Source organism: Acyrthosiphon pisum, chromosome X, assembly GCF_005508785.2.
Source record: "Acyrthosiphon pisum isolate AL4f chromosome X, pea_aphid_22Mar2018_4r6ur, whole genome shotgun sequence".
Classification (NCBI taxonomy): domain Eukaryota; kingdom Metazoa; phylum Arthropoda; class Insecta; order Hemiptera; family Aphididae; genus Acyrthosiphon; species Acyrthosiphon pisum.
In genome coordinates this window covers 23988593-24002123 of record NC_042493.1, presented here as the reverse complement: position 1 = coordinate 24002123, position 13531 = coordinate 23988593, and the positions used below count along the sequence as shown (strand labels likewise).

Below are 13531 nucleotides of genomic sequence, written 5' to 3'. Positions count from 1 at the left end.
CAAGGAATTTTACATTCAAAAAATATGCTGATCACTCAAAAAAGTCTTGTTTTTAATTTATTATAAACAAAGATATAATTGATCTGAATTGTAACAAAATGCACAAGTTTTAAGACTAATTTATTATTTGTAGGTACTAAAAAAAGTGTAGGTAATTAAGTCTATTAAAATTCAATTATGTAAGACTATAAGTCAAAGAGTATAAGACTTGTTTCATTTTTTTTTTTTTTTATAATGAATTAAATTGTTTTCATCTTATATGTTAATCAAGCCTGATTATTTGTACTTACTACATATTATACCAAAATATTAATTTGTTTCTATATCATATAATGTACTTGTATAAATTATTCTGATGTTTCTTTATTTTATATTGTATTAAATTGTTTTTATCTTATATGTTAACCAAGTCTGATTATTTGTACTTAGTACATATTAATATATTATACCAAAATATTAATTTGTTTCTATATTATATAATGTACTTATGTTAGAAGTTTTGTTTTTATAATGACTAATAATACGTTATATTGTTTTTATTTTATATGTAAATCAAAAGTCTGATTAAATTCACCTTAATATTGTCATAATAACTAATAAACTGAAGTAGGTATGTTGGATATTAACTTGTTTTTTTATATATTTATGATTTATTAATTACTATGTTATTTGTTTGCAATAAAAGTTTAAAAATATTATAAATATAATATTGTATTCAAGGGATTATTCAATTATTATTTATTTAAATATTTGTTCTTCTATTATATTAATTTAATCATAAAATATCTAAACTATATTTTAGGTAATTTTATATTTATTGGAATTTAAGGTGATTTGGTTTGGTTTTTTTTTTTTAGTTTAATTTTTTGGTTTCTGGTTATTTTCTAGTTAGTCTGTTATCAGCATTTGGTTTTATTTAGTGCCACATTTCTGGCAACACTGGTCATCCATTGTATATAATCCAAGTGAAGATCGAGCGAAGCGAATTGTGAGTGTATAAAAAAAAATGTTGGGGAAATTTCGAAACTTTTTGACGAAACTTGTGAAATTTTGAACTGGCAACACCGATTGACATGCCCGTAGTTCATACCCGACCGCATATTGTGTAAGTCGGTTCGAAATGTTATGAATTTTATTATACACTGGTTAAATATAATGTCAATGATTTATATTATTTTGTATTTTTTTGGCCATCACCTTTTCTGACACCCTACAGACCCATTTTCACAATCACAAATATGTTCGGTTTTACAATATACGTTTTGAACAAACTGATTTCCCTTCATTAATAATACAGATAAACATCTTGGGCTGAATATGCAGTGTTCAATTCATGGGTCGTCCAACCTTTCCCAACTATGAAGAATAAGTCCAAAACAAAAGCATTCCACGGAATCATCCACTCTTGAATATTTCATACCATATTCTGACAATGAATATTTAATTTGAGAAGTATTTGACGGGAATAATTTGAATCTTTTAAATCTTAATGAAAATGAAGAAAATTCTGGATTACTTCGTATACGATTAACTAATGATTGAAAATCGTTTGTACATTTTTGAAAAAATTAAATACCTACCTAATTACTTATAAAACAATTTAATGAAACAATGAGAAAATTAGAGAAAATTGACTAAACTTGACTAAACAACGGATCTTTAGTAACTGAATATGAAAATAAAAAAATGTTCAACTTATAACTTGAAAGTTAATGGTTAAAATGATTGTGTGAGGGACAAATAGGTGGACAACGAGTGTAAACCCAGACAGCATTTTGTAATGACAATATTATAATAGTATTATAATGGCGTTGTACTAATATTATTCGTGATTATAATGTTATAACAATATTATTAAACAAAATATTGTTATCTGGGAAATCTCACCGTGATTTGTGGTACAGTAAAATCAGTGTGTTCGAGGGGGACACCCTACCTTGAACGATGTGAAATTACCGCGGTGAAAAAAAAACATACAGTGAACATACTACTGCAGTTAAGATATATTATGTGGATAGAGATAGTACATATCACATCATCACAATTGTTCTTAAGTTAAAACGTTGATATGTTACATTTTTGTTGAATCCAATTCATTAAGTATTTCAGCCGGATTAAATGTTCAGTATTTGGTACCTCAATGAAAATTGATTCATTGTGTTGTCTATAACATAGTATCTAATTAATGAAAAGTTAATTGAAGTAAATCTTTTAATATTAATACAATTAACTTAAATTACTTGTTTGTGGTGTTAAAGTAAAAGCACACTGGATAATCCTTATTGAGGGGTCCCTAGAAATAGGCTCTACGTCCATCAAACTACCACATCACTTAAACTATCAAGTGACCCAGCTGTTGATAGTTAGTGATGACCCCTCCTGTACCTTTCAAATTTGTATTTACCTAGTAGTGCTGTTTTTTCTTTAATATCAGCCTTTAGTTCTTGCCATGTCTATAATTGTATATATTATATAATTGCTTATTATTTATTTTGTGAAAAATACACTATCTGAATAAATACCTATTTATGTGTATGTGTTATAACTGAACACGTATATTTTTGTACTGTTAAGTGTAACTATGGTTTTTACTCCTTGTGTAACTTTAGACATTGCATATTAATAATGTATGTGTATAATATGTATATAATATGTGTATATTATATTATTACAATATATTGTGTATTATACTATTGTTTATAACAAATTTAACGTACTTAGTTAATAATTAAAAACCTTGATATAAATTTTAAATACATTAAACGCTAATAGATGTACCAAAAATAAATAAATAGGTACCTAACCTAAATGGGTATATGGTTTCCATGATAAAAATATAAATTTGCCACGTTGCCGCTGTTCATCGTGTATCTATTCCCATACGGATCATATAGGGAACGTGGATTCGTATACGAATATGAATGTTTTGTGAATACTATTTTTCATTTGTATACGAAAACGAATCGTGTGAATCGGATGTTTTTCGTATGAGTTTCTAAAAAGCCACCCCCCCCCCCCCAGATCACTATAGAATTAACATTTTTGGACTTAGAACGTTTCGATCAACGGCATTTTTTGGGACTTAGAAAATATATGATTGCTCGGATATTTTCTAGCAGCCAGCAACCTTCGTTGGCTAGCCAGATTAAAAGCCTATTGGGCCCAGGGGCTGAAATTTCATATGGGCCTTTTTAACAAAACATGCTTTACAAAGCCACTCACTAAACGCTCGCAGGAACATACGTTTTTCTAACTATTTCACAAATTGACAATTGAAATTTATAAAATTAATAGGTAAATGTAATTTATGTCTATATAGCTGCTCATTTTATTGTAGTATAATAAAAGTTAGGTAATACTTCATATTTCATTAATTTAAATTCAAATTTTCATAATAACTTTTAAATTTATTAACAGTACCTATAATCATTGACAACAAATATCAAACAAAAGTTAATATATAAAACAAAAACAATTTTATCTAATACATTTTTTTTCTTGCTTTACTTGAAGCCAACTCTCTTAGTAAGTACTTAATTTAAGTCTAATGATTATAACAAATCATTCTCAGAATATAAAATCATTTGTATGTCTGAGTTGTCTTGGGTTTGACTGGTTATATGCTTATTTTTTACTCTAGTTAATTTAGAAAAAGCTCTTTCCTTACATAAATAACATTATTAACTATTGATGATATTATTGATATCAATGAAAATAATAAAGAACAGTAAAATGTGTCTTTTCTACCATAGTGCTTTTGTAGGTATTTACTATTTATTTGTTTTTGTTGATAAAAAAAAATGGTTTTTAAAATATTGAAAAACTTTTCTTTAAAATCAGTAAAAAATGTGTATCAGCTTAAAATTGTTTGAGCTCCTTTCATTTTGGTACTTGAGAGTTGAAAGGGCCGGCTAGACTTCCCCTTAATCCGGCCTCGTTCGTTGGTATAGGTAGTCTAATTCACTTCATCTTGTAAATTGTTGCAACATCTTTGTGCAAGTATTAATAAACGACAAATACAGTCAACATTTCAACCAGTTTGTATTTGAGTACCTATTTAACCATCCATCATGTTATCGTCTCCTGTAAGCGGGACGATACTCTCAAAAGAAAGTGAAAATTATATTTATTATATTTTTTAAATAATATTTATAATAAATAAATTATTAATTTCGATAAAAGATCAAAGCGTAATATTATAGGAATTATTTCAGAATGATTCCTGATATGGAAATACCCTGGAAGACTTGACCTTATATTATGTTAATTGTTAAATATCTAATATTAGCTGTAGGGCCGTGTGGAACAAATACAAACAAAATAAATAATTGCTACGCTCACGCTCTTGACTTTGTGAAATTACTAAGCAACTCGTATGATAGTTGTATTTAAAACCATTATTAGCTCCTTGCAGTTAAATATTTCTCTAGTTTCAACAAATGTTTTTTTAAATTATAAACTATTATTTCACGCCAAAAATGACATTGTATGTGTAGTGATTCAAACAAAGATCGATCTATTACCAAACATAATTTAGTTTTCCCATTGCCGAAATACATAGGTACCATTCCTTATACGTTTCAAGTAGAATATTTCAAGAGATCGAATCAATAGAGAAATAAAACAACAGTCTTAGTAATTTAGATTTTAAACTACGAATTTCAACTATATTGCATAATGTACGAGACATCCAATATGAATAAATCGTAAGTCATCTGAATATGTATACAATGTATGTTTATTTTTAAATATTGGCAAATACCTAGTGGTCTATAAATACAAACCTAATAATAATTGACAATAGTAAATAATGATCAAATTTAATTTAATAAACTGCAGTTCATAGGTGGAAATGGGAAGACCAAACTACCACTATTACTATATTTTTCTTGTTAGGTCAATTTTTATTTCATTATTTAATCCTGTTTGCAATTATTGTTATAATAAAAAATTTTATAGTTTGCCACAACTCAATATGTACCTAGGCTGTCTATAAGCTAACAAATCTATGATTTTTTTAATTAAAATTGATATTTAACCGGCTAGAGCTAACGATGTATAAATGTTATAACATAATCGTTAAAATCACGAATATCTATAATAATATAAGAATGATCATATTGTACAAACTGTTATGTAAAATCTTTTAAATTCAGACCCATCCCACACCCTTTAAAATGAATATACCTACTACTTATCTAAATCTTCATTATTATCACATTTTAGTTACAAATAAATAGTAAATTTACATTTCAGATTTCATATTATATTATTTGAAGATTCGTCATCAATTGATACTCAATATAATATTACAATTATAATAATAAAGTTATTCTTTGTTATTATATTATGCCGTATTGTAAACCCGTTGTCATTAGGTGTTCACCAATCACCAAATTCTCAAAGAAAAAAAGGTGGACAACCACTTACCACTCAGCAGTACAGTAATTTTCGAGTACCTATGTCATTGTACTGAATGTGTTATATTTGAATTCAATGATAGCTCTTGTATAAAAAAATATAATAACTATATAAACTCTATATAAAAACGATTCTGAGCGGAGGCGTCTTGTCATCATAGAATACTTGTAGAAATAATCTAATTTCACATTTAAAACATTTTTTTTTTTTTATAAAATTATAAAATATATCATGACTATAAAATAGCATGACTTTCCGGTGAACTTTTTCTTTGATAAAGGTATACAACTTGTGGAGAATCTTCTATTATAATTTCTAATGTTAGCTATGAAAATAAAAACTTCTATGAATTTTTAACTGAAAAATAATTGGAAAATTTTCGAGATTTTTATGAATTTATGCATATAAAAAATAATCGTGCATATGCATCTTTAATATTTTAGAACTGATATTAAAGTAACTTATGAGAAATAATCATTGATTTTTAAGCTTTTTAACTGAGTATAAAAGTTTTTATCGACAGTAGTTTTAAAAAAATTACAAAATATGAAAATTTCTCAATGCTATAAATAGTTCAAAAAGAATTAATTTATTTTAATAATGATACCATATAATTGTAAAATGATTATTTAAAGATTCAAATGTCAACGGTTAATAGTTTTTGAGTAACAATAAAAAATATAATTGATTTTTTTAAAAAATTTTTTTGCGTAAACATTTTGACCTTCCGAATGCACAAACTAGATTCACTGTTCTATCAGAAAAGTTGCTGATATCGAAATTTGGTGAATTTTAACTATCCTAATGTTTATGAAGCACAGAAAAAAACAAATCGTATACAAACAATTACTACGCTCAGAATCTAAAAATAAGTATTCAACCACATTCTGTACATTTTTTCTTTCTTATAATCTTCTTTCTTTTTAATCCAAACGTAATTGTTAATTTAAAATAATAATCTAAAATAGAATTCGTAGCTTAAAATAAAGTTACTACGAAATTTGCACCTGGAATTTAATTAAAATAAAAAAAAAATTTTTATTGAACATTTTTTTCAACTGATTAAAACTTAATTTTATGGTAAGTAGATACATTTATAAATAATGATAATTGTCTGTCCTTTGAATGGCCTCTAGTAGATTCAACAACATGCTTTATATATTGTACTTAAGTTCCCATTGTCTAACAGTGTTAGGCAATTCCATTTAACAGTGTTGGGTTTTGGAATCCCAAAGTTTGGTTCTAACATGTAACATAACTTAAATTTATTCAAATGACATTTGTTATCAAAAATATTTATTTGTTTTTAATTTTACAATTTTATTTTAAATTTCAGAGAACGAACTCATCAATTTATTTTAATGGACTTCGAGTTCACAACAATTTACAGGACCAGTATAGTATTAATATCTGGCGCAATTTCAAATAGCTCGTATCATTTTAAGACTGTTAAATTGGAGGGGAAACCTCTTTTATTATCAGTAAATCAGAATGTTAGACAACTGAATAACCAAGAAATAAGGAAAGCAATTTCAGTGATTAATCTATATTTAAAACTAGAGTTACAGGTTGCATTGTTGAAGCAATTGCATAACGGCCTAAGCACCAGTACAAACAATTTAAACGCTGAATTTATTAGACGTTATCTAGCATATAACAATAAAATAACGATAATCGTATTATGGAACGGTTCCACAGATATGGACATTTTAAACAGATTACAAATTAATAACTATAATCTACTAAATATGACATGTTTTGACATATCAAATAATCAACATTTTTACATACAATTAATCACAATGAGAAATACGAAAGTCATATATGAATACAGTTTAGGACCGTATAATAAACAAGGACGGATGTTAAGTCTAGTAGAAACACATAAAATTATATGTTCAAAACAACACAAAGGAATGTACCCCCACGATCCTTGCTACGACCTGGAATTAACGAAATGTATTTTTAACAAAATGGTTAAACAATTTCAGTATAAGAATCTAGTGAAACATTTTTAAATAAATAGTATAATTTTTATTGTATTTTGTTTTTATTGTAATATTTTGGACTGTCAAAATAATGAAACCAGCAATATTGACCCTTACAATCTTAATACAACCCAGTTTCTGCATTGGGTTTATAGTGCTTATTTACTAAGGTATAATATGTGTAATGTAAATGTGCAATCTGTTATTAATCATTCAAAGATTTTTTTATGTATATTGCCAATTTTATAATAAATATTGAACAACAAATAAAGAAATGGTAGGTAATTAAACGAAAAAGTCAAGTTTATTTTACTTTATACAGCGGCTCGTGGGCTTTTAATGAAGTACCTAGCTAGTTTAACGAAATCAGGGAATTATCACTCATTACCCTGTAGATTCTGAGTGGAAAGATGAATGTATTGATTTTACAATGATGTGTGTTTTTTTTATTTTTTTTTTGTGTCTATTTACACGATAAGTAGTCGAGTAGTCGAGTATTATTTCATACTTCGATTTTCAACTTCAGTACCTTGTTCGATGAGAAAGTGAATATTATTAGTGCATTGAGGAGGTTAAAATTTAAAATTCCCAATAGTTTTCAAAAGCACCGTGAAAAACAAAAGAAAAATTAAAGAAAACGCGAATTTTTACGCAAAATCGATTTATCACAAAATCAACTTTGGTTTTTGGTGTAACTATAAAACAAATGACCGTAGATACATGAAATTTTCACTGATCGTTTATATTTGCATTTTCTATACATGATAACTTTTTCAAAATATTTTGATTTGTTTTGAACTGTTTAGGAACATTATAGAACAGATACATTTTTTTCATTTAAATCTATCAAAAATGAATCACATACCCTACATATGTTTTTTTTATTTTTTTATTTTACGTACTATGAAGCCACTTGTGTATTTCACAATGTCCACAACAAATTCTTCCAATTCAGGTACACGGTAATCATAATCGTGATCGTATTCATTAAATATACTATTATTTTCCTCTAAATTTGTATCATTGTAAATTGCATCTGCACTTTTCTTTTGGTTTGCTCTTACAAATAGTATACTTGCAGTATCTATTGTTGAACAATTGCCATATTCAGAACCCCTTACTTGATGTCTCACTAATAATCTTTTATATGCTGATTTGAATTGAATGGCGTTCGGGTTATTGTTAGGTAATCCACCCAGACTTCTTAACGCACTAAAGAAAACTTCAAGGTGGTCCTGGCTGAGTTTATAACTAAGTAAGTAACTCATTCCATTTTTTTTACTACCTCATATAAATGTATTAAATTATTTAAACATATTATTAACCCTAAAAATCCAGTTTTCCTTTGACTTATAAGAATTTGCTGACATTCAGAATAATTGTTTGATGGCTCAAATTTTAGTCCTTTAACATACAATGTGTATTTTTCTATAAATGTTTTAATTTTAAATATTGTTTTTTCTTCAGTTGGAAAATCATAATCCCCTTTTTCTAACCTATTTCTACAGTTGAGAATATCAAAAGCATCGTTGAACATTTTGCAAAATTCAGATGTTGGTTTTGAGCCTGATAGCAATTTAAGTTCTTCACAGAAGAGTAATCCAAGAAGAAACACTTGCACTTAATGTTTGTACTGCTAAACGCACATTCATAATAACTAATTTCATAATAACTAATATGAGTTTTCTTTAACTTATTTGCGGCATGCAGGCCTATAGATTCTTATATATTCTGAAGTTCTTTAATATAATCCCATTTTATTGTACCGCCTTCATTGTTAATTAATACTTTTTTGTCTCCTAATGTGTGTCTTATAAGTTTTATCATATGGCATGCATCCTAAAATACATAAATACGTTCATTCTCTTTTTCAGGATATGCTGAATTATGGAACCAGGGATTAAAGTCTTGAGAGAAAAAGTCAAAGTTGGCTCCTAAAGATTTACACATTGATAAATTATATGGTGCTCCATCAAAAGTTTTAGAAACACATTTGGCTCCAGTGTCTGCAATCAATTCTAGACATTTAGTTAATAAGTTTGCCCTTTCAGTTCCAGAAAAACTATGGATCAAAAAGTAACCAACTGGAACCTTCCAATGACCATTTATACCAACAGCCATAAAAACTAATGCATTGGTGGCTTCTTGGATGTTGTCTGAATCACAATTTTCAAGACCAGTACCTACTTAAATTAAATTTAAAAAAGATATTTATTTTCTTATAGCCATTTTGTCTATTACAATATTACAAAGAATTGGTTGAGATGATTGTAATACTTTTGTCTTTATAGCAATAAAAGCTTCATGTGTAAATCCGGGTTCACCTTCAATCACAGAATACCATTTTTTTAATGTAGCGAGGTGTGGCAATAGTTTGTTAAAAGTTTTGCTAACAAAAGAATATGCTTTTGCCGAATAAAATTGTAAAGTAAGAGCAAAAGACCTAATTTCCGGTGTATACTTTGCATTTTTTGACATTAAACTTATATTTATGGCTTCTTTAATTGGTTCTAAAGTATTATTCTGTAAAAAAATATTCATAAGTCATTTTATTTTGAGTCAATACACCCACCTACTGGACCCAATCACTAATAATAATCTTCAAAACAGAGCAGCCAAGGCTGTATCTAAGAGGTGTGGGGTCCAAGGGGCACCCACCCACCCATTAATTTACCTATGACATCTGCCATAGCCAAAACCAACATTCGGCGCCTCTGAATTACCAAGTATAATATTAAGCCACACAAATTAAACATTTATCAAAACAACAAAAAATGCTAAAACACCTTATCCAACAACATATTATATTATAACACTTGGAAAAATAATTTAATTAATTATTTTCGTTCAATGACTATTATTATTCATTCACTACACATATAGGCATAATTAGTATTAAAACATTTCAATACAAAAATCAGATATGTTAAATTGTCTAATAGAAAGTTAAATATTATGTTAGGTATGTTAGAATAAACAATATTATAATTAACTTTATTAATTGATGCATATAACCCATCTTATTCATGATTCTTAATATATCCTTAAACCATAATTTATAAAACATAGTATGACAAATATACAATTGTATAGTATTATTATATAAAAAAAATATTCATAAGTTGTAATTTTTTTAAACTATATAGGTACCAAGTTTACTATTAAACTCTTAGATCATAATATATTAGTATATTATACATAATATATATTATACTAGTCTGATCTAAGATTAAACCACACAAATTGAACATTTATCACAATAACAAAAAATGTTAAATACCACAATCAACTACATATTATAACACATACTAAAAATAATTTAACCAATTATAATAGAAAGTTCTTTATGTATAAAATATATACCAATATTTCGTCATGGGCTTCTTCAGTTATCAGATTATTTTTTTTTAAATGTTTGAATGAAGCATCTAAAGAAGAAATTTTTTTTCGAAGACGCCTTATGGTTACATTTAATACTTTAATTTTTCTTCTTTGGATCAAAACTTGGCATTTGACCCTGTAAAACTGTTTTTTAGCTCTTCTTGGAGTAGCTAAATCTGGAGTTTTAATATCCCCAATGAACGACTTTCTTTTATTTTTGCGCTTAGGTGTATCAAAATCTTGAGTTTCACTAGAAATTGAAACTTAAACTGGTGTTGATGGCTCAGACAGTGTAGGTATACTCAGGAATTGGAGTCGGGCTATGTTTACGTTTAAGACTTTCTAAAATTATAAATAAAGACAAAATAGATATTTTCATGTGAGTAATTTAACTATAGACAGTAAATCTATTAGGGTAATACAGCAGAAGAAATCGTTAATGTTTAACATTTATTACTTTGCTTTAATTTATCAGTATCTGCAGTTAATGATATGTTCATTGAGGTATTGGGAAGAGTTGAAGTTAAACTCGAACACATTCCAGATATAGAAGGATTTCCTGGTACATTACACTCACTAAATATAGCAATTTCGTTTAAAATAATTACTATAAGTATTTTGAGCTTTAGTTACTTCTTCATATGTAGAGTAGGAATTGCTCCACGTTTAAACGTGATACGTTAATAAATTTTTTTGTGTTGTCCAGTATAACTGTGCTCTTCAAAATGAAATGAACACAGCTTTCGGTTAGGTAAAATATCTGATTCATTAAATTTACAAGCTTCCAACCATTTTAACCTTATTACTGGATCTTTATGAAATCTAAATATTTTCAAAAACATTTATTTATTTAGAAATCTTCATAGTAATGATTATGCCACTATAAATGAATAATTAATTAATGAACCTACACATGCAAAGTTAATCCAGGATTTAATTTTACAGATTTTAAACAAAACACACATGCATTATAGTTAGCCATAATGTCAAAACTAAAAAGGGAAGTTATTTATTTAATTTGTTTAAGGCTGAATAATTTAATAAGGTATCTAATATTGTAACTTAAAAGTGGTAGGCCGTAATAAGTTAGTTAATCCACAGTATAATGCTAAAAATTATAATATTTGATATTATCTTAGAATATATTAATATACTTAGATTATATTAATATCATTAATAATCCAGATGATAAACATGCGACGAGTAACCTCGCGCATGCGCAGATTAAGCACCTAATCAAGAGACTCGTCGATGATATCGGCAACAACTTTTTGTGTGGACATAATACGCCGTGGCTCCATCCATAGTATATGATCTAAGATGAAAATGAACTGATATTCTGCATTAAATGTAGATTATAACATGAGTTTACTTCTCAAAAGAAATATCTTCATCGAAAAGAGTTACAATATCAGTACTTGGTGTATTATTCGATACATTAAATACATTTCGGCAGCATTTTCGATTTGACACAGGTTGGCTGTTGAATTTAAAATGTATTGTATAAATTCACAATACCTTTTTTTATACTTTTATTCTTTTAGTAATATATTTTAATGATATCAAATGATTTTATTAGCTTCCTTCATCGAGTTCTTCGGTGACTGTAAATGTACCACTTGGCGTTAAAACCTTAACTGGTGTTTTACTTACCGTATTAGATGAACTCGAATAAGGTAATCCAAGTATACTTGAGAGAAAACAAATCAAAAGAGGAAATAAATAAATAATAAGTATATCATAATTACCTACCTCAAGGGTCTCATTTCTTATAAAGTCATTAAGATTATAGATTTTCTACATTTATCCACGCATTTCTTAGTGTCACATCATTACGTGGATATACCCTGTAATCAGCTTGCCTGACCTAATGAACCATAACTGGGGTAAGTATGATAAATCTCTCTTACTAAAATATAAGTAAAAATACATCATATTGATTCAAACACATTTAATTGTATTATTGAAATATAAATATCTATAAGACTATACGTGCCCCCCACCGATAATGAATATAGTCATTTTTTATGTGAACAAACAAAAATTTCAATACAAGTTGTATCATGTGTATGGTAGTTTTTAGCTTCTTTTTACAACCCCTAAATGCTGCTACAAATATTTCACATCACAAAAATTGAATATTATATTGTTTATATAAATTGATTACATATTACTTTTATAATATAATTTGAAATATGGTAAGAATATTTTTAAGCAATAAATATCTACATACAAAAAAATGTATCGTGATTATTGACTTTTTGTTTTATATATTATATAGGTAAGGTGTGAGTTTTTATTCATACCATTTTGAACGCCTAATGCCCAATGTCTTTGGCGCATTTCATATGCTGCCATCGAATATGAACAATGTAATTAGATGTGAATCATATTCCTCTGTCGCTCTACGTATTCTGGCACTAATCGCCAAGAATTTAACACTAAGTTTTTTGGTTGGTTGTAATCCATTCCATAGCTGATCTACTATAATGTGGTAATTTTCACTTAAATGGCTAAGTTGTTCTGAAAAAAAATATTCTCTAATTTAGTTAATTATTAATTTAAAAGTATCAATAAAACGACAATAAATACTGACCCAAAAATACACATAGATTAGGGTGAGAGACAGAAAATTTTAGTTGTAATGATTTGTGGAAGGACTCAACATTATTGTTTGTCCTTCTTGAACATCCATTCACAGATAATGTGAGTACTCTAACACGTAGAATCCAAAATCTATG

The 13531-nt window shown here is 27.4% G+C and overlaps 1 protein-coding gene across 1 annotated transcript; it reads left to right on the top strand.

Moving 5' to 3' along the window:
* Nucleotides 1–4296: 4296 nt before the first annotated feature.
* On the top strand, nucleotides 4297–7460 carry LOC100573379. Its single transcript, XM_008188717.3, has 2 exons — nucleotides 4297–4706; nucleotides 6758–7460. Exons 1-2 carry the CDS (start codon nucleotides 4678–4680, stop codon nucleotides 7437–7439), a joined length of 711 nt encoding a protein of 236 aa, XP_008186939.1. The 5' UTR covers nucleotides 4297–4677; the 3' UTR covers nucleotides 7440–7460.
* The last annotated feature ends 6071 nt before the right edge of the window (nucleotides 7461–13531 follow it).

Bases quoted from the DNA above. Each gene is read 5' to 3' on its own strand.
- LOC100573379 (XM_008188717.3), top strand. From the start codon at position 4,678: ATGTACGAGACATCCAATATGAATAAATC. The intron at 4,707-6,757 runs GTAAGTCATCTG...TTTAAATTTCAG, and splicing joins ACATCCAATATGAATAAATC to AGAACGAACTCATCAATTTA.